This window comes from Heliangelus exortis, chromosome 8 (assembly GCF_036169615.1).
Source record: "Heliangelus exortis chromosome 8, bHelExo1.hap1, whole genome shotgun sequence".
Classification (NCBI taxonomy): domain Eukaryota; kingdom Metazoa; phylum Chordata; class Aves; order Apodiformes; family Trochilidae; genus Heliangelus; species Heliangelus exortis.
This window is the reverse complement of record NC_092429.1, coordinates 19,242,858-19,261,990: the sequence shown is the minus strand read 5'-3', so window position 1 is coordinate 19,261,990 and position 19,133 is coordinate 19,242,858. Positions and strand designations below refer to the sequence as shown.

Here is a 19,133-nt window from a genome sequence, read left to right as displayed (position 1 = left end):
GAACTAACTCCTGAATATGATATATACTTGTGTTTGTGTCCAACAACATTTTTCATTCAACGACTTCTTGAATGAAACATAAATTTCAAATGTAACGAGAAACTCAAAGTGTTGCATGAGTGTCCTGTGTGTATTTCAATTGTAACTAAGGTAAGTTATTTTCTGTGCATTTCAGTTGTAACTAAGTTATTTTCACAAGTGTATGACTTACTAGGTACTGACTATTTTTCAACTTTCTAGCCATTGCATTGACAAAACAAACAGAGGGTATCCTTAAAAGCTGATGAACATTGCTTACATTTGCAGAGGAATCACTTCTGACTAAGGAAGGGGATCCACCCTGGAAGGCGGAAAAAACCGAAATAAAATAATTAGCCTTTGTCTTTGATCATAAATTAAAAGTGTAGTTGTTTCGTCTGGAGAAAAGGAGGTTCAGGGGAGACCTTACTGCTACCTGAAAGGAGATGTAGAAAGATATGTGGCCTCTTGCCAATTAACAAGTAATAGGATGTGAAGAAACAGACTCAAGTTGCACCAGGGGAGGTTTAGATTGGATATTAGCAAAGTTTTTTCACAGAAATAGTTGTCAGGAGTTGGAACAGACTGCCCAGGGCAGTGGTGGAGTCACTGTCTCTATAGGTATTCAACAGATGTGTAGATGTGATGCTTAGGGACATGGTTTAGTGGGGTGCTCACAGTGTGAGGTTTATGGTCAGACTACAATATAAAAGGTCTTTTATAACCTGAATGATTTTGAGTCTGAATTCTTCTCCTTGGCATAAATAACAAAACACCTACTGTGTCAGTAATATGTAAATCAAACGAACAATGAATATAAAATTGAGTACATTAAAAAAGTACACTATAAATAAATAGGGCCACATTAATTTTCCAGTTAAATAATTCAGTAAAAGAAAATGTATAATGAACAAATACCACTTACAGAACTTGCCCCAGAACAATTACATCCGCTCTGTAAAGAATGCAGAAAATGTTTAAGATACTAAAAGCACAGGTCTGAAAGGGACTTCAGTTGTAACTCAAATTACTGCTTTTTCTACCCCAGGTATGCAAGCCAAAGTTATGAATGTAACTGCTTCTGTAACTGCTTGAAATTGTTCTAATTTTTGTTCTCTTCAACCTAATGCAACTGTCCTTGCACTTATTGCTCTGGTGGAGCAGGAAACTTTTGATTTTATCTTCACATTTGTTATCTGCCATATTTACCTTAAAATCTTTAATAAAAGGAAATTTCTAGTAGTACTACAGAAAGCAATTTTTTTTTTCTTGAGAGTCCAGAGCACCTGCAATACATGAAGTACTCTTTTGTGCTACAGAAGTTACAGTTACAATACTAAAGATTACTTCCTGTGAAGGTCTACTGGGTGATTTCTAGTCTGATAAAATGGAGACATGGCCAAGGGATCACCATTCAGTGTCTTGCTTTCTATATTCAATGTACATGAAATGTGTAAGTAGAAACATGCTTAGCAGCAAAGCAGGTACAGAAGCCCAAATACAACTGCCATTCAGGCAGTCACTACTGGCTACTCTGGCCTGTGGGATGTCAGAAGGACAGGAAAAAGAAATTCATGAGTTGCTGAGGCTTTGGGCAAACAGGACAGTGGTGCAGGAGAACCATTCTTGTGAAGGAAAGATATGCAAAGTAAATTGTGGGCTCCTGGCAGGAGCACAACTGAATGGTGTGGAGAAAGGAAAGCATACCTGTCCACCATACTGGCTGCCTCCTGAAGAGCTCGAACCCTGTAAAAGTAACATTTTAATTTAAAAAACTTCATTTGACATGTGTATTTGACTACAATGTAGTGCCTTTTACTCTGTAAATTAAGTTTGAAAAGATCTCTCTGGTCAAGAATTCGATTTTATCTACAGAAAATTAATGAATATAAAACCCTAGAACACCTGTTCTGGAAACACAGGCATTGCCAATTTGGTAGTATTTTCTTGAAATATGTACATGGGAAAAACCCCAACCAACTAAAAATTAACACTGAAGAAAAATTTCTCACCTGCCCACCATACTGATTGCTTCCTGATGAGGATGAGCCCTGGAAAAAACACAACCAACCAAAATATTTAATTCATAATTTAATATATAAAATACTGCCAAATATTTATCACTTTCGGTTGTTTCCTGGTGTTAGAACATCAGTTAATACATTAATCAAATTTTGACCACTTTGCTTACACTTTGACTTTTATGTAGAGATATATAAAGGAAAAAGTTGTTTGAGTACTGAATGAATTTTTCTTACAGATAAAATAATCAATGTAATAAAATACGAGGATTCAAGTTTTGTATAACAAATTCTCTAGGTCAAAAATAGAGAGTTGGTATTTACCTGTCCACTGGAGTAGCCACCACCTTGAGAAGACGATCCCTGCAAAAAATAGACCAAAATTTTTTTTTTAACATGGTTTTTGGAAAACAAGACGATGTTGTTAAGTAGTCATACACATATTTAAAAAACATTAATTATTTTTTTTTAGAAAACAGTTTGCGTTTGGTTTCACAACATGCCAGATGACATGAGAAATTCTAGGAGATAAACAGTTGGGTTTTACTCATCAGGATAGAACAACCATTTTGGAAGGGAACTGCAAATAATGAATAAAATAGATGCTTACATGTCCACCTGACTGGCTGCCTCCTGGGGAATAAAAATCCTGGAAAAATGTATTGAAATGACATGAAAAAACCAAAAAACTTCCTTTCTTTGGTAGTATGGAAAGATCAAGATGGAAACTGAATGCTCCTTCTTTCTTGTCCTCATGCTTTCATTTTGTCTCATGGATTTTTCAAGAATGACAACAGAAAAATTCTCTGCATAAATCAGCACATGCCCCCTAATGCCTGCTGATACTGCATTTTTAATTAAAGATATCCTTTTGGGTACAATTATCAAAGAGTTCTCTTACCTCCAACAAAATAATTTCTTAGTCTGTCTCGTTAGAATAAATAAAACGTGTGCCATGTAAAAACAACAGGAAAATGGAAGCCCTCAAAAGTCAGTCATACAGCACAACAAAGCAAGGGATTTCACTTAAAAGAAATGCTGCACAAATCATGCTACTGAAGCCTTTTGCAATCAGGCAATGAATAAAAAAAGCAGAGGAACCTGAATAAGTAAATTGTAGTACTGTGTTTGTAATGCGTTTGAGATTTAAGAGGACACCTCAGAATCAGATGGGATTTCTTTAACACTTTAGTCATATCCTCAATTCCATCTGTGCTTGAGAGCTTTCTATCCCACACTGGAAGCTGCCACATCAGCTTCCACACAAGATGTAGTTTAGCTGAGTAGCAGAGGCCAAGCACTGGGGAAGACACCCTGGCAATATTTAAGGAAAGGAGCCCTTACCCGTTCACTCTGCCGGCTGCCAGATGGTGAGGTGGAACCCTAAAAAACATTGAAATCTAATTATTGGATGGGAAATATTTTTTACCAGGTTTTGCTGAATATCCACAAGAAGGTTTTGATACAGGAACTGCTGGAAACGAATTACACTGTACTTGTGGCCAAAGTGCACAGCTGAATTTATAAAAATTGGTGGAGAATAATTTCCTGCTAACCAGGGGAAACTGACTTATTGGAAATCAAAGTGCAACCAATTACTCAAGACTCTGAGGAAGTGAGACTTCGAACTTGGAAATGCATTATGAGCAGCTTCAACAGAATTAATAGGAAATTTACTTAACTCAGGAGAAAAGATGTGTTTCTGAGCAGAAAAGCAAGCAGTTCTTACCACACTACAGGAAAACAGACCAGCCCATGCAATACACTGAGAACAGAATTTGGATCTTATATGTCTATCATTGGAAAAAACCAAATTAAAGGTGAATTGGAGATGGAAAGAGATGGAACTAGACTGTCCTCGCACCTCTATACTTTAAAAAGTATTAAAGTCTGATTTGTTACACTTGAAGAAATGCTTACATTGGCATCAGTTTCACCTCCTCCCATGGAAGGTGAATCCTGTAAAATAATGGGAAAACATCTATTTTTATATAAAAAAGGACCCTTACATGATCTTATTTGTGGAGAATATCAAACAGAAGAATAAAAATAACCAGCCACTTATGATTTCCAATTTTACCTAAACCAGAGAACATGTAAGAAAAAAAAAATGTAACTTTACCTGTTGCTTAAGAAGGGTAAAAAAACCCATGCATTTTTATAAGGAGAAGTTTTAAACAAAGTTGATTCACAAAAGTAATCATTCTTTGATTATTATAAATGTTAAAATACCACTATCTATGCTTTCTTTCTAGATTCTGCAACTAGAAGTAGCTGCATGATATAGTTTTCTAAGAACAAGCAATCAGCGTTATTTGTGGTTTATTTTAAATAAAATATATGTATTTGTATAATAAATATTTGTATTTGTAAAATAAAGAGTATGGCTTCAGTTGGTTAAAATGTATTGCTCAACAAAGCATAAGATGGTCCCTATTGAATGAGATTCAATGAGATTCACATCAATTAACTGTAGACCTCAGATATAGACTTTCAACAGCTTCTGCTGAAGTAAGGTGTGTCAAGTAAATGCACAAAATATAAACATTTAGAACGTGCTAATGCTATAAAGTAGTTAAAACACTGAATAGTCCCAGTAAGTGGATAGTGTCTACAGTGCATCACCTTTCCTTCCATTATGGAAATGTTTGGAGTAGTAAAGGGGTAAATAAAAGCAAAGAAACAAAAGGTTAAGTGGCAATGGCCTGGTCCTCACTTAAAAACAATTGAAATATAGAACTCAGTGCATGTAAGAACCAACACAGAAATGTTAAGCTTGTGATGTACGAGAAGAATAATTTTTACCTGGCCATAAGATCCAGCACCACTGTATGTGGAAGATCCACCCTGTTCAGAAGACATAAATAATTTTTATATTAAAAACAGACTTTTAGATTTTTTTTAATCTTTATTGAAGGGAGGAACTTCTGGGGAGGTTTAGCAAATATGAAGATTTACTTAATTATCAGAATTGTTATTGAGCAATTGATAATTATATCCCATAAAACACTGATTTAACATGCTTTTAACTGAGATTCAAGTTCCACTTTTGAAGACATCTTCATCTTGCAGATAACTAAAAGCTAGAATTGTTGAGGAGAATAAGATTTAACAGTTAATACTGATAATATTGTTAATACATCACTTTTTATAAATTTTCTCCTCATAAACTTTCAGATTACTTGGTTTAAAGTATATGCAAATAACCTCTAGAAAGAAAAAAAACCACCTTCATTACAATATAGTGAGAGACAAAATAGAGAATATAGCTGTATATAAGAGCCAGGGTATTGAGTCTCAGCACTCTGTATAAAAAGAAGAATGAAAGAGTATTTACCTGGCCATAGGATTCACTACTATCGTAGGCAGAAGACCCTCCCTGCATAGAAAATATATTTAAAAGTATTATTTTGGTCCTCACCCGAGAAACACTTTTCCTTTTCTCAGGGGTAGTAGAAAAGTAAAGATAAGTAACTTCTTATCTTCACAGAGAAGGAAGAACACCCACCTGTCCGTAAGATCCACCGGGATAAAAGGAAGACCCTCCCTGTAGAGAAAACATAGAAGTTGACTGCTTTGTAGTTGAAATGTTCTCTCAAAGGAGGCTTTTAGATTGCTGCTGTGCAGGCACAGTGACCTGAATATTTACCTGGTTACCGGAGTAAGAGCTGTAGGAAGAACCTTGGCCATCCTGAAAGGAAAACACAAACAGCTGTTTTCTTGGGGACAAGATGTGTATTGAAACAACAATGTATCCGATTCTCACTTTACAGCCTTTTTTCCAATTTTCAGCTAACTTTTATGTACCTAAATAAAAAATCAAGACCAATATTGTTAAAGTGAAAGAAGTCTTCTGGCAGTAATTTTCTCAGCCTGCTGCAATTTGAATTCTGCAAGGAAACAGCAGACACTATTCTGTATTCCCTATGTTCTGGTTTGAGTCAGGAACGAGCTAATTTTCTTTCTTGTATTTTTGCTTTCAGCTAAGTCTTTTGTAAGCAGCTATACTTGATGTAATTAATAGCAAGTTTCTCAGTCAGTATCTGTTTCTAGGACAGGTAACACTCAATGTTTATAGTTATGGCTAGAGAGTGGTATGCAGAACCAAGAACTCTGCTCAGTTCTGAAGAATATTTTGGGCTCCAGAAAGGGAAAAGGAGTTAAGAGGTCACACCTGGAACCCTGCTTTAGGGAGAAGCAGACAAGGTAAATGACCAAAATTGACCAGAGTATTCCATCCCATACACGTTATACTGGGTATAAATTGGAAGGATCATGAAGGTCAAACCCCTTCTGCCTTCTTCCTTCCTTTGGCCTTTTGCCTTCATCTGTCCCTGTTTTGCTTCAGCATCCTGGGAGGATTCTGTCCGTTCCTCTGCCTGTGGTCCTGATCCATCACAGCCTGAATCTGTGTGTTCCTCCTCCAGCTCCCAACTGCTGCTGACTCCAGGAGTCCAGCCTGGACTTTCCCAGGGCTGCCCTGCAGCCTCAGTGGTGACGTGAGAGTTACTGGGAGGGGTGGGAAGAGGAATGTAGTATAATTTTTTTGTATATTTGTATATATTTAATAAGTTTCCCTTTTTATCATTACTGTTTCATTAAAGCTTTGTAGTATAGTTTCCAACCAGTAAGTGTCTCTCCCTTATTCTCTTTCCTTTATCAGGGATGGAAGGGGGTTAATAGAGAGCCATCCAGTTAACAAATCTGCCAACAAATCTGCCATTCAGTTAATTGCTGGCCCTGTGTTAAACCTTGACACCCTGTCAAAACTCACTCCACTGGGTTCCATCAGGGTTACTGTAAGTTTTCTACTCCAAGAGACAACTGTCAGCTCTGTATTTACAGTGTGCCATGGCACTTTATCCATTGGGAGTGAAGGTGCCAGGGTGATAGGAGTTCTCCATTATATCCTAGTAAGGAAGAGTAACTACCTGTCCATAGGATCCTCCGGGATAGAAGGAAGGCCCTCCCTGTGCAGAAAACAGAATGGGTTACTGGTATTTGGCTGCCGGTTTAGGGAAGCTTCTAGTTGGAGCTTCTGAACAGGGCATTTTATCTGAATGTTTACCTGGTTACCAGAATATGTGCTGTGTGAAGAACCTGGGGCTCCCTGAAATGAAAACACAGACTAGCTACTGTCTTGCAAACAGGATTGTGTAAATAGCAATGTACTTCGATTCAATCTCACTTTCAGCTGATACTGGTAAAAAAATAGGAACTTAGTAAATTTTCTTAGCTACATAAAAAATCAACTAATGGAAGTTGTAAATACAATTTATTTTTCTCTGACTCCATATTGTAAATTAAATTTGATTGATTTGGTTCAGATATCATACATGGGGAACACAGGAATGAAGATAAGTAACTTCTTATCTTCAGAGAGAAGGAAGAACACCCACCTGTCCGTAAGATCCACCAGGATAAAAGGAAGACCCTCCCTGTAGAGAAAACATAGAAATTGACTGCTTTGTAGTTGAAATGTTCTCTCAAAGGAGGCTTTTAGATTGCTGCTGTGCAGGCACAGTGACCTGAATATTTACCTGGTTACCGGAGTAAGAGCTGTAGGAAGAACCTTGGCCATCCTGAAAGGAAAACACAAACAGCTGTTTTCTTGGGGACAAGATGTGTATTGAAACAACAATGTATCCGATTCTCACTTTACAGCCTTTCTTCCAATTTTCAGCTAACTTTTATGTACCTAAATAAAAAATCAAGACCAATATTGTTAAAGTGAAAGAAGTCTTCTGGCAGTAATTTTCTCAGCCTGCTGCAATTTGAATTCTGCAAGGAAACAGCAGACACTATTCTGTATTCCCTGTCAAAACTCACTCCACTGGGTTCCATCAGGGTTACTGTAAGTTTTCTACTCCAAGAGACAACTGTCAGCTCTGTATTTACAGTGTGCCATGGCACTTTATCCATTGGGAGTGAAGGTGCCAGGGTGATAGGAGTTCTCCATTATATCCTAGTAAGGAAGAGTAACTACCTGTCCATAGGATCCTCCGGGATAGAAGGAAGGCCCTCCCTGTGCAGAAAACAGAATGGGTTACTGGTATTTGGCTGCTGGTTTAGGGAAGCTTCTAGTTGGAGCTTCTGAACAGGGCATTTTATCTGAATGTTTACCTGGTTACCAGAATATGTGCTGTGTGAAGAATCTGGGGCTCCCTGAAATGAAAACACAGACTAGCTACTGTCTTGCAAAAATACATATAAGTGAATAAACCAATTTCTGAATTTCTATGCTTTCAAAGTACAGCTTTCAAAAAGGATATTTCCCCAGTCATTAAAAGAAAATGGTTATTAGTTTCACATGACTAAAAACCATTGTTTCCTTTGAAACGAGATGGTTTAAATATGTATAGCTTAGACTCCTGACTTAGAATCTTTTTCAGGTTTGAAGAGACCTAAGCAGTTTTCTTCTTGAGCTCAAAGACTCTTCAAGGAACTAGATGAATGTCTCCTTTACATTATGTTTATAAATGCTTGATTATTCATACATATACATCCACATCTAATGATACCTTCCTTTTTTCATTTAGAAATGAACCTGTCTATCATGACCCATGTGCTTTTTCATGCTAATCTTAGGCACTGCCACTGTCATGAGTAGAGGATTCACCCTGGAGAGAAAATGTCAGGGTTTTATTCAGTTTATTCCTTTGCAAATGTTGCTGAACTTCACTGTTGGGTGAAAACAAAAAGCAAGACTATTGCTGCCTACAAGTCTCTTGTGTATTAAAGCAGACAGATCTCCACTGAGAATTAGTTCTCTAACGTGTCCTATTTAGATGTCTTATTTTCCTCACATTGAAAATTGTTTGATAGCAACTAAATATACTCTCCTTCTCTTGGCCAAGCTATGGTGGTTTACTGCTAAAAACTAAGACACTTTTGCACCAATTTAAACATGAAAAGAATGGAAACTTGCATAAATATGGCCACATTTTTTTTTGAAAATGGATTTGCTTATATAGCAGTGCCATCACAAAACAAAGTTTTTTCTTGATGAAGTTTCAATATTAGATATTTTAATAGGCTACTCTATATTTTAGAACATGTAGGTCATGAATACTTCTTAGTTTCAGTTATAGGAAAGAGGTAGTATTTCATCTGATTAATTCAAAATATGCCACTATGTAGATGAAAGTGTGAATTCAGTAAAATAGTTACCTGTCTATGACCACTGCTTCCATCAGGACAAATGCAGCCACCCTATAAATTTAAGGAGAAAAAAAATAAATCAAAAAACTATTGCTTTGAGGAGTTTTAAAATGAAATTTTATTTCAGAGGGAAACTGTGCTTAGGGGAAGAAAGACTATGCCTATGGCTTTTCCTATATCTAGAACAAATGAGACAACAGCATAGCTCTATAGATATAATGTTTGTTTTGGAAGTCAGAGTGATGCTTCATCTCTCACTGCTTTGTCTCAATGACAGATGCCTTCTCAAGAGAGAACTATCTGGATATTCAAGAGTACAGAGGATCAGTATGGTGCTCTGACCAATAAACCACGTGTGAAATTGAAGCAATGCTAGGGAGTGATTTCAGAGTGCTATTTCCGATAATCTTAATCTGAATAGGCTCACTTCTTTCACAGGTTAATACATAACATCATCAATGCCCCATGCAAAATTACTGGACTTAAACTCCGACTCCCGAATTTGATAAGTCTAATTGCCAGGAAGCTATTTGGACAAGACTAGACAAAAATAGAGAAAATTCTGACCTCACTACTTGATCCACCACCGGTTGTAATGAATGATCCACCCTGTGAAGAAAACAATTGTTTTTTAAAGAAGCAACACATCAGAGACTGAAGTATGAAATTGCGTAGTGACAAGTAAGGTGACAAACTCTTTGTACTACTTCCCTGTACCAGCTACCTTAGTTTATTCAGAACTCTGAATGCATCCTTGTGAAAACACAAATTTGGATGAAACAGTGACAGTACAAAACACAGGGAATGGCTCTCCAGAAAACTAATTCAGAAAACTGTTACTCTCTGGAGATCTGACTAGACTATATATTTTGACTTCAAACTTTGAGGCAGAAGACTATGCTAGTGTGACAGTTAACATACTGCTGGGCACAGTAGGATTTCAGTTCTCTGGGAAGCTGATGGGTGCCCATAAGATACAAAATATTATGAAAAAAAGAAATAGGTGCCACTGTGGATAAGTAAAATTTAACATAATTCTATAATGTACACATTGCAGCAGCAATATTTAAGTACAAAGAATAGGAAAGTTGGAGCTACTTTTGTAACAGAGGTACACAGTCTCTTACTGAACCTTGTTACAAATTCTAAACAAAACGGAATTGTGTATCTGTCAATTACCATCTAGTACAGGACTGTTTCTAAAACTATTCTAAAACAGTTTCTTTTGTGTTTTTCAAATGTTTACAACATATTATACAAAGAAACACCTGCAATGCTTATTTGTTTAGTGGAATGAAGGAACAGAAGAGACAGCATATTTTGGGCCCATAATCATTACACTTCACATTTAAAACTGTGTGTAATTATAACATCATAGAAAAAAAGTGCTGCCAAACCAAAATAGCCTCTTTCAGCACAGGAATGCTAGTGGAATCTAATTTTTGGAAATTAAATAGAAGTTATCAGCAAGCTCCTGGCAATTCAGTATACACTGTTATTACCTGGAGGTTGATATGGCTACTATTTGAAGTAGAAGATTCATTCTGTGAAGAAACAAGAAATTATTATTTTTACATTTTTATGTAAGAATAATAAATTAAATTACATAGTTCTTTTGGAAAAGAACTACCTAATCCTAAACAGAATACACTGTTGTGGGAACTTAATCTTCTTTTTGTAGGTAATACACCAAGGACCTGTACACCAAGGAGCAGTGGTTTGGAAAAAATGACAAGAGCCATTTACCTGTACATCATGGTCTCTCTTGCTCAGAACATGTGATGTATCCTGGAAAAAACAAATGCATTTACTAAAAGGAGATAAAAACTTTATGGTCAGTGACAGGCCTTCTTGTTTTCTGCATTTTTTATTTTTAACAATTTATTTTTTATTTTACATGCATACATGGATGCCTTATAAAATAAAAGTGGTTTTGCACATAATTTTTATAGAACACTGATGAATCCGATGTGAAGCTACATGATACACATCTGCTCCACAACATGCTGAGTGCAATAAATTACCAAATATTATTCTATCTTGCTTCAACTAATAATTTAGCTATTCTCTGTCTGTATGACACTCATTTCATTTGAGCATTAGCTTGGTCCAACTTTGTATTTGCTTCCTGAAGAATTTGAGATGCTCTATACCTCAACAGGATTTTGGTTTTTTTAAAATTTTATTTCTTTTTTCCTCTATTCATACAAAGAACAAACATCCAAGGTACTTTATTTTACTTTTTCCTTAAATAGGAGAAGAGCAATGTGCATACACGTAATTAGGGAAAAAATAGGCTTCATTGGGACAAATTTGATATAGTTAGTTCAAAATCCTAAAAGCAGTAAAAAAAGAAAAAGGAAAGGTACTTACTCGGGCAACAAGAACTTTCTTTTTTGAACAACCAGAATTCTGTAAAGGAGATAGACATTAAATATTACTTCAGAAATGCAGCCACCTAAACAAAAGACTTTCAGCTAAAATCTACCTCAGCTTTTCAAGACAGTATACTTCAGGACAGGAAAAATCTCAACATCATCATTTAATATAACTAAGAGCCCATAGAAGCATATTCCTTCCTATTTTCACCTTATTACTCCTTCATCAGAAGTCCCTGCTTAGCAGAGTCTCCCCAAACTCAGCTACTGTGTTTTAGAGAACAATCTGTATAATTAATATGGTTTTTTGGTGTGGGTTTTTTTTTAAATTTCACACATTTACTTGTGAAAATGATTAGAAGCAAACTTTTTTACAACAAAGTCTAGCAACAGGCCCTGCACAGCAATAACCAAGGGAGTAATATAATATTTTGGAACAAAAGAAGTGATGAAACTCAAAGTCCTGCTGAAGAATTGTTTTTGCAGAACATTTTGCATTAAACCTAATGCATTGCACTGGAGGTAAATACAAGCAAAAAGCAGATGTATTCCGAAGGCCTTCTTACTCCTTACTTAGTTTTGGCACTGTACTACAGTACTAGAGAGGAAAAAAATAGAGAAAATAATGAAGCAGTAATTATATATGGCCGACATCTGAAGGAAAGACAAGCAGCTTGTGACAGAAGATGGCCATGAAAAAAAGCAAAAGAGGTTGTAACAGATGAAAAAGCTTTCCTGTGACCAGAAACAAGTATGGAAAAATCTCATTCGTTTACACAACTGTGTATTTTCTTGGCCAAGAGCTATCCATGTTAATCTGTTTTGCCTGTAGAACAGATGGAAAGGAAAGTCTTGGAAGAGAGACTAATAGTAAGGGATAAATGTTACTTTGCAATACTAGTATACATGCAATTTTAAATTAGAACAAGTGGAAATAGCTTGAGGTGGCTACACACCTCACGTACACAGGTGGTTAATTCTCAAATAACTGTCTAGCTAAAGTGCATAAACTAATAAAATTGTGTTGGTATATATTCTTTGAAGTATTGTGCAGTTTTAAAAAATTGTACAGCAGCCTTAACAATTAGAAGGGACCCTTAGCAGAGAACTGTAACAACGAATATCTAATTCTTTAATTTTTTGAAGGGGATTGTAAGGCAATTGCACACAAAAATTAGACGTCTACAGGTCTAATGCAGAAGTGTTTAGTTACTGTCATTAATCATAAGAATTTGACTACTGCAGAAGAAAGAAACCACTTACCTTATTATTGGAACTATAGGTAGTATCACCCTGGAAAAGAATACATGGTTTTCTTCTTTAAGAATTATTTAAATACAGTAAATTTACAGAAACATGGTTCTTTCTGATATTGTGTACAGACATAATAAAAATCATTTTTTGCTAACACACTCCAAAGCCTTGCCTAAACTAGTCTGAAACCCTGCCATCCCACTCTGAAAAAAATTAAAATAGCAAGTTCAGATTGACAGCAATGTAATATGAAAAGTAGTGGAATATCTGCTACTGTATCTCCTTTCTTTCAGTGTATTCATTTAAAGCTTTTCTGTGGGACTGTGTTTTGTTTTTATTCTTTTGTTTGTTTAATAATCCCTGTAAAATGTATCCTTAGATCTTCAGCAAAATCTTTTGTTAGTGCAAAGCCACTGAAAAATTTTCATCTGTTTCAGTCAATCAGGTCAAATGTATTTAAAAGCACTGAGTATATCTGTTCAACACTTACATTACATTTTTCATTAAGAAAACATGCAGTTGCTCAAACAGCCATTAGTGTGGGAGCTCAACATGCTTTCTAGATCATACTGTTCACAATACCACGTCTAGCAGTGCAATATTTTCCTGTCCATGTGAAAAATGTGATGAAAATATATTGGGGAAAGTGTACTCACATCATCACATGCATTAGGATTATCATCTGAGGAATCCTGTGAATCACAGAAAAATATCAGATATCAGTTATTTCCTCACAAAAATGTATTGTCAAAAATACATTTTGATGCTGCACTCCACAAGATAAAAATCAAGGCTCATTCAAATAAAAAGGTACTGGGTTAAATTAAACAAAGATCTTTATAAGGAAAACAAGGAGTCAAATACACGGCTGCCATAGTTCCATTGTTAAGTAAAGAAAAAACCAAACCACAACAAACAACCCAAACCAAGAAACAGCACAGAAGCTATTACATTTTACTATATCTATGAGAAAGATGATGTAAGGACCACAAGATTAGCAGGAAATAATAATTAAGCAGGAGAAAGAATGAAACAGTTACCTGATTATCATAATAGCTGTCTGAGGAAGACGATCCACCCTTTAAAACAAACAAACAAAAAATCAGGAAATTAGAATATAGAAAACCTGTTTTTGAGCAGAGGCTAAAGACTTTATGAAGTGACATACAAGTACAGACACAGCACATTACTTACTTGGCCACCACCATAGTTTTGTGATCCACCTCCTTTGCCACCACCATAGTTTTGTGATCCACCCTACATGACAAACACATGTAAGCCCTACTTCAGAAGGAACAGCCATTTTGTTTGGAAGTTGTAAAGCTGAAATAAAAAGTTGCCTGGGATTCCTTTGAAGAAATACAACTTCCTAGATACCCATATAACTTATCAGATATGACAAAAATTCTTACTATGGGAAAAATGAAGCTCTACCTACCTGGTTGGCACCATAATTTTCTGAGTAGGATGATCCACCCTGCTAATAAATTAAAGAAAAATTTGAATTAGTATTATAATATTGCAGGATATTGCTAGGATTTTCAGCTGTTGTGGAACCCATGTGAAGTAAAACCCCATTGGGAAGAAATAATAATCTAGTACTTACCTGGCTACCGCCATAGGTTTGAGAGTTTGATTCACCCTGTGAAAACAGAGAGCAGCAGTTTTAAAGCTGGATGGTTTAATCTGATCTGAATCCCCAGAGCTGGCTTTATTAGGTTGCTGAGTTCTTTATATGCAATTTCAGGGTTGTAATCGAAGTTACAAGTTGGAACTGTGGGAACTCTGCAAGAATCTGTACCCTCACAAGGAAGAACTCTACTGTCTGGATTAGAGCTGCTTAAATTTTTTTTTATCAATTAGTAAGAATTACCTACCTGACTACTCTGTGATCCACCCTGTAAATTAAACAAAAAGTTTGCATGGTTTAGAAACTAACTGTTTGGCTATGGATTATTTTTATTGAAAACTATGATACTTGCTTAGAAGGAGTGGGGAGCAGAGGCAGATATGTAATATATTTCTGACATAGAAAGTCAGTCTGATTTCTGACAGAGAAAGTATAGATTGCCTGTAGTAGTAAGGTAAATACTAGATGATACATGTCCATGAAGCACAAAATTTAGCTTAAGTAATGCCTAATACAGGAATGAGCTCTATTCTGAAGAATCCTCAAAGAATTCGTCTTTTTTTCCTCCTGCAGAAAAACTCATTTATATAAATAGAATGAAAAATTCCCCTGGTAGCATTACTACACAGAAGGCTGTGCGCTGTACAGTGGCCTTGAAGAAAAGGTTTTAAATAAAACAATATGTTTCAACATGTCCACTTCTGAAGAGGAATGTAACTCCTCCAAGTGAAATCAGAAGAGACATTAGTTGACAGAAGTATTAGTGTCAAAAGTGCATAATAAGAACAGTGAAATCCTAAGCTATTGAAGTGAGTGGCATATTTGCCATTTAATATAATGGGGTTGAGATTTCATCCAGAAGAGGCAAAGAAAAATGAAAAGCATTATGTCTCAATGTCCTAGTGATTTATAGAACAAAATTTAAGTGTTTCTCCTAGTCTTAGAAAGAAAGAGCTCACCTTTGTAAAAAAAAAAAAAAAAAAAATGAAAAATTATAGCTATGTGGTGTATGATTCTTTCAAGTTATATTGCATACAGCATATTGTATATACTACACCACATTATAACAATGTTACAGCAACATCTACATTGTCAGTATATTTAGAAATACAGTATATCTATCCTGCTAAAAGAACTTGTTGATACAGTGATCCTATCAGATTTTTCTATTTCTTGTGAAAAATCCTGAAAATCAGGACAAAAAAAATATCACAAAAAAGGGACAATTCTCCACAGCAATTTTTAACATTGAGAGATTGTTTCTTTACACATAGGATAATTTTCTCAAGATAGCAGTTCCAACATTGAAAGTGGAAAAAAATGCACATCTATACTTCACTGCACAAACTGAATTAGTCATTAAGGCAGTGTCTTTCAGGAACCTCAAGTGGCAGTCCTAAAACATTTCCTGACTTTTGATGGAAAAAGTCTACAGAGAAGCTGGTGAGCTCTAGCCCTGATTTAAATAGTGCCAGTTGAGAAACTCTGCAGCAGACTTGTTCTTCTGAGAATACGACTTAAATATCCTCTAGAGCCGGACATCTCATAGACACATAAGGAAAAAGGGGAGGAAAAAAAAGACTCCAAGCTCCTATACAGGAAGATAGCAAGTTCTAATCTCATGGCTGGCAAGATAACATGGATTTACACTCTATGAATGTGAATTTGGTACTAACTGAGTCAGTTTCAAAACTAATTTGGATGCATCTAAAAAATTTGTGAAGGAAGCCCATTTACCTGGTGGCAGGGATTGCTATCATAGGAAGTACCCTGTTAAAAAACAAACACAAAAATCAAAATGTAAATGCTCAAATTTTCTTTCCCTTGAAAAGTAACGAGTTTTCTTGAAACTTTGTAACACATCATAAAACCTTATAGACTGCAAGTTTTATTTTATTTAACCCTGGAAGCCTATGGCTATCCCCTCTGTCACTGCCATAACCACAAGCACCAAGACACATGCATGCATGACCAAAGCAGGACTACTTGTGTGCCATGGTGAAAGCAAGGGAGGCAGGCAGTTGATGTGTCTCTGATGCATCCTAGTTCCTTTTGATTGGTAAAGGGAACTTTTTTTCTTTTTAATTGCATAGTCATTTTACAAATCAGTTCCTATTGTGTGGCCATCTATTTCAGAATCTTGCTAGATTCACCCATCATAAATCTTAGGCAAGGCTGCTGCCCAGTGCCTTTCATATCCCAGTTTTGTGTATATGTTAGCTACAGGGATAACAGAGTGAGAAACAGTACACAAAACGAGCTATACTCCCATTACTAGAATACAGATCATCTGTTGATGGTGGAAGTAGCGTTTCTTCAATGTTTATCAGTTTCCTTGCTGTTAGCTGTGTCACTGTTGTACTGCTTCTTAAGATGCTTTCACATGCATTTCCATTCATACTTAACCCATACCATCCTAATATTTGTGCTAAATACTTCTGCTGAAAATGTCTGTATGTATACACCTCTTTCATATATATTGCTTTCCTCAATATATTTGTTTGAATACATGTTTACTATCAGGGCCTCATCTATGGCTTTCACCTAGGATCTCAAAACTGAAGTTAGTTTCAAGAATGCCTTCACGCTGATTTTAGGCACACACAAGTTGAAAAGGAAGGAGGGTTAAAAGTAGCAATCTAATTCCTATTCGATAGAGGCCAGTCTCTGACCCTATTGCTTCCCATAGAAGCTAAAAGGAACAGCACCTAAAAATCATTCCAAAGCAAAGATATTATCTGTTTACTGCATTAACAGATGAACAATTAATTGTTCATCTCCTGTGAGTACATTCTATGTGGGAGAGGCGAGTTCATTCTGGTTACAATGACCAGCAGTATCAGCCTGTCCTGATCTCTGGGCTAGAAATTCCATGTAACAACGAAAGCAAAACATGCCAACTAACAGACATGATATAACAAATACATTACAAATACATTACTACAACAAAAAAAGCTGGGTGTAGTTTCAAAATAGCTTGGAGAAAGAGGACTTACTTCTCCACAACCTCTACTGCCACCTGAAGAAGATCCACCCTGCTGAAAAAAAAAAAAAAAAAAAAAAAGGCAGCTCAGAAATCTGAATCTTGCTTTTAATCATTTCAAAACCAGGAAACAGATATAAATTTTAAATAGACTTAGTTGCTTGAATACTTGGAAGGAAGAAGACCAGCTACGCCATACTGAGAATTTTCAAGTATTGCATGTGCTGAATATTATAGTGCATGAAAAAGATGAAATCTACACATACTCTATGTCTGAAAGAGCTGCTCCCGCGAGGGTTATGTTCCCCAGGCCCATAAGAAAAAAATGCACAACTCTTACTTCTAGTGAGGAATTACCATATTATTTTGAGAAGCAAACAGCAAGATTCTTAGCACATATATGAGAACATCACATACATGTTGAGGACAGACTGGTGATTAGCTGCTGCTTACCTGGCCATAGGAACTGCCACCTTGTTGCTGGTAGCCCTGTAAGAAAAGCAAGAACACATTTGTAAGCAAGGCTGTAGTCTTCCCACTATTGTAACAGAAAAGCCCATATCCACTACAAGTTCCTTTGTATTAGGTTCTTGGGCCTTTGTGGTAATTCAGGGACCACTTGGCAATACCAAAAAGGAAAAAGCCCAGCCAAGACCCAAAGTCCATTCACAAGGTAAGTCCCTACACAAAAGCTCCACAGAGTTCAGCAAAAAGAGTCTCACCTGGCCATAGGACTGGCTGCCTTGGGAACCCTTTAACAAAGGGAAGAGAATTAGCACCTTGACAAGGAGGCTGCTGTGAAGAGCATGCAAGTAGGGTTTGGGAAACCCTGCACAACGGTTTCCCAAATAGGCTCTTCCTGAGTCAAAGGAGACAGAGCACTATGCCAGCACCTCTGCAGCAGACTGTCCTATTCTCAGCAAAAGCCATTAATCTAATTGAGGTGTATGCTACCAAAGAAAAAAATCACTCTCAAACATCTGCCAGGTGTGCTGAACACAGAGAAATCAGTGAGGGGCTTTCTACAGAATATCCAGTTTCCTTACCTGGCCATAAGAACTGCTGCCTGAGTAACTTGGCCCACCCTAAGGCAAAGACACCATTTGGTTACTTCCTTGGGAAAAGAACCCAGCCTGCATTAGGAAAAGCTAACAACTGCATCCTAAAGCTATGGGAGGGTGATATGAAGAGCCTGGACTTCCTCCTGACCCTCACAATGATGCTGAGTGTGATGATTTCACATGCTGGGATTCCAGATAAATAATCATCACATTGACATATTTTGATTGTGAGTATACACATTTAAGAAGAGAATGTCATTTAAATGTACAAATTCTAAGTGCTAATTGTAATTTAAGTGCTTTTGCAGTGATGTGGCACTGCTCCTTCTCAAATTCTCCATTCTGACTGGTGACTGAGTGCTGCTTACCTGGCCATAGGAACTGCCACCTTGAGGCCTGTAGCCCTATAAGAAAAGCAAGAACACATTTGTAAGCAAGGCTGTAGTCTTAGCACTATTGTAACAGAAAAGCCCATATCCACTACAAGTTCCTTTGTATTAGGTTCTTGGGCCTTTGTGGTAATTCGGGGACCACTTGGCAATACCAAAAAGGAAAAAGCCCAGCCAAGACCCAAAGTCCATTCACAAGGTAAGTCTCTACACAAAAGCTCCACAGAGTTCAGCAAAA

The 19,133-nt window shown here is 36.5% G+C and overlaps 1 protein-coding gene across 49 annotated transcripts in view; it reads right to left on the bottom strand.

Moving 5' to 3' along the window:
• Positions 1 to 19,133, bottom strand: part of LOC139799181 (uncharacterized transmembrane protein DDB_G0289901-like) — a 56,797-nt gene that overhangs the window by 12,182 nt on the left and 25,482 nt on the right. For 26 of the 49 annotated variants that reach the window (XM_071750835.1, XM_071750831.1, XM_071750842.1 and 23 more), the window contains exons 18-53: positions 18,875 to 18,910; positions 18,492 to 18,530; positions 18,168 to 18,197; positions 17,899 to 17,934; positions 17,459 to 17,497; positions 16,200 to 16,232; positions 14,710 to 14,730; positions 14,439 to 14,474; positions 14,271 to 14,312; positions 14,027 to 14,089; positions 13,873 to 13,911; positions 13,489 to 13,524; positions 12,842 to 12,871; positions 11,574 to 11,612; positions 10,947 to 10,988; positions 10,703 to 10,744; positions 9,768 to 9,809; positions 9,210 to 9,251; positions 8,163 to 8,204; positions 8,026 to 8,064; positions 7,580 to 7,621; positions 7,439 to 7,477; positions 7,108 to 7,149; positions 6,971 to 7,009; positions 5,689 to 5,730; positions 5,548 to 5,586; positions 5,377 to 5,418; positions 4,845 to 4,886; positions 3,960 to 3,998; positions 3,384 to 3,422; positions 2,650 to 2,688; positions 2,364 to 2,402; positions 2,031 to 2,069; positions 1,726 to 1,764; positions 944 to 973; positions 299 to 340 (exon numbers count right to left, since the gene is read on the bottom strand). In XM_071750835.1, the coding sequence (XP_071606936.1) occupies positions 299 to 340; positions 944 to 973; positions 1,726 to 1,764; positions 2,031 to 2,069; positions 2,364 to 2,402; positions 2,650 to 2,688; positions 3,384 to 3,422; positions 3,960 to 3,998; positions 4,845 to 4,886; positions 5,377 to 5,418; positions 5,548 to 5,586; positions 5,689 to 5,730; positions 6,971 to 7,009; positions 7,108 to 7,149; positions 7,439 to 7,477; positions 7,580 to 7,621; positions 8,026 to 8,064; positions 8,163 to 8,204; positions 9,210 to 9,251; positions 9,768 to 9,809; positions 10,703 to 10,744; positions 10,947 to 10,988; positions 11,574 to 11,612; positions 12,842 to 12,871; positions 13,489 to 13,524; positions 13,873 to 13,911; positions 14,027 to 14,089; positions 14,271 to 14,312; positions 14,439 to 14,474; positions 14,710 to 14,730; positions 16,200 to 16,232; positions 17,459 to 17,497; positions 17,899 to 17,934; positions 18,168 to 18,197; positions 18,492 to 18,530; positions 18,875 to 18,910 (1,401 nt within the window). The remainder of the gene's footprint in view (positions 1 to 298; positions 341 to 943; positions 974 to 1,725; positions 1,765 to 2,030; positions 2,070 to 2,363; positions 2,403 to 2,649; positions 2,689 to 3,383; positions 3,423 to 3,959; positions 3,999 to 4,844; positions 4,887 to 5,376; positions 5,419 to 5,547; positions 5,587 to 5,688; positions 5,731 to 6,970; positions 7,010 to 7,107; positions 7,150 to 7,438; positions 7,478 to 7,579; positions 7,622 to 8,025; positions 8,065 to 8,162; positions 8,205 to 9,209; positions 9,252 to 9,767; positions 9,810 to 10,702; positions 10,745 to 10,946; positions 10,989 to 11,573; positions 11,613 to 12,841; positions 12,872 to 13,488; positions 13,525 to 13,872; positions 13,912 to 14,026; positions 14,090 to 14,270; positions 14,313 to 14,438; positions 14,475 to 14,709; positions 14,731 to 16,199; positions 16,233 to 17,458; positions 17,498 to 17,898; positions 17,935 to 18,167; positions 18,198 to 18,491; positions 18,531 to 18,874; positions 18,911 to 19,133) is intronic. The other 23 variants (XM_071750861.1, XM_071750869.1, XM_071750868.1 and 20 more) reach the window with 18 other exon arrangements.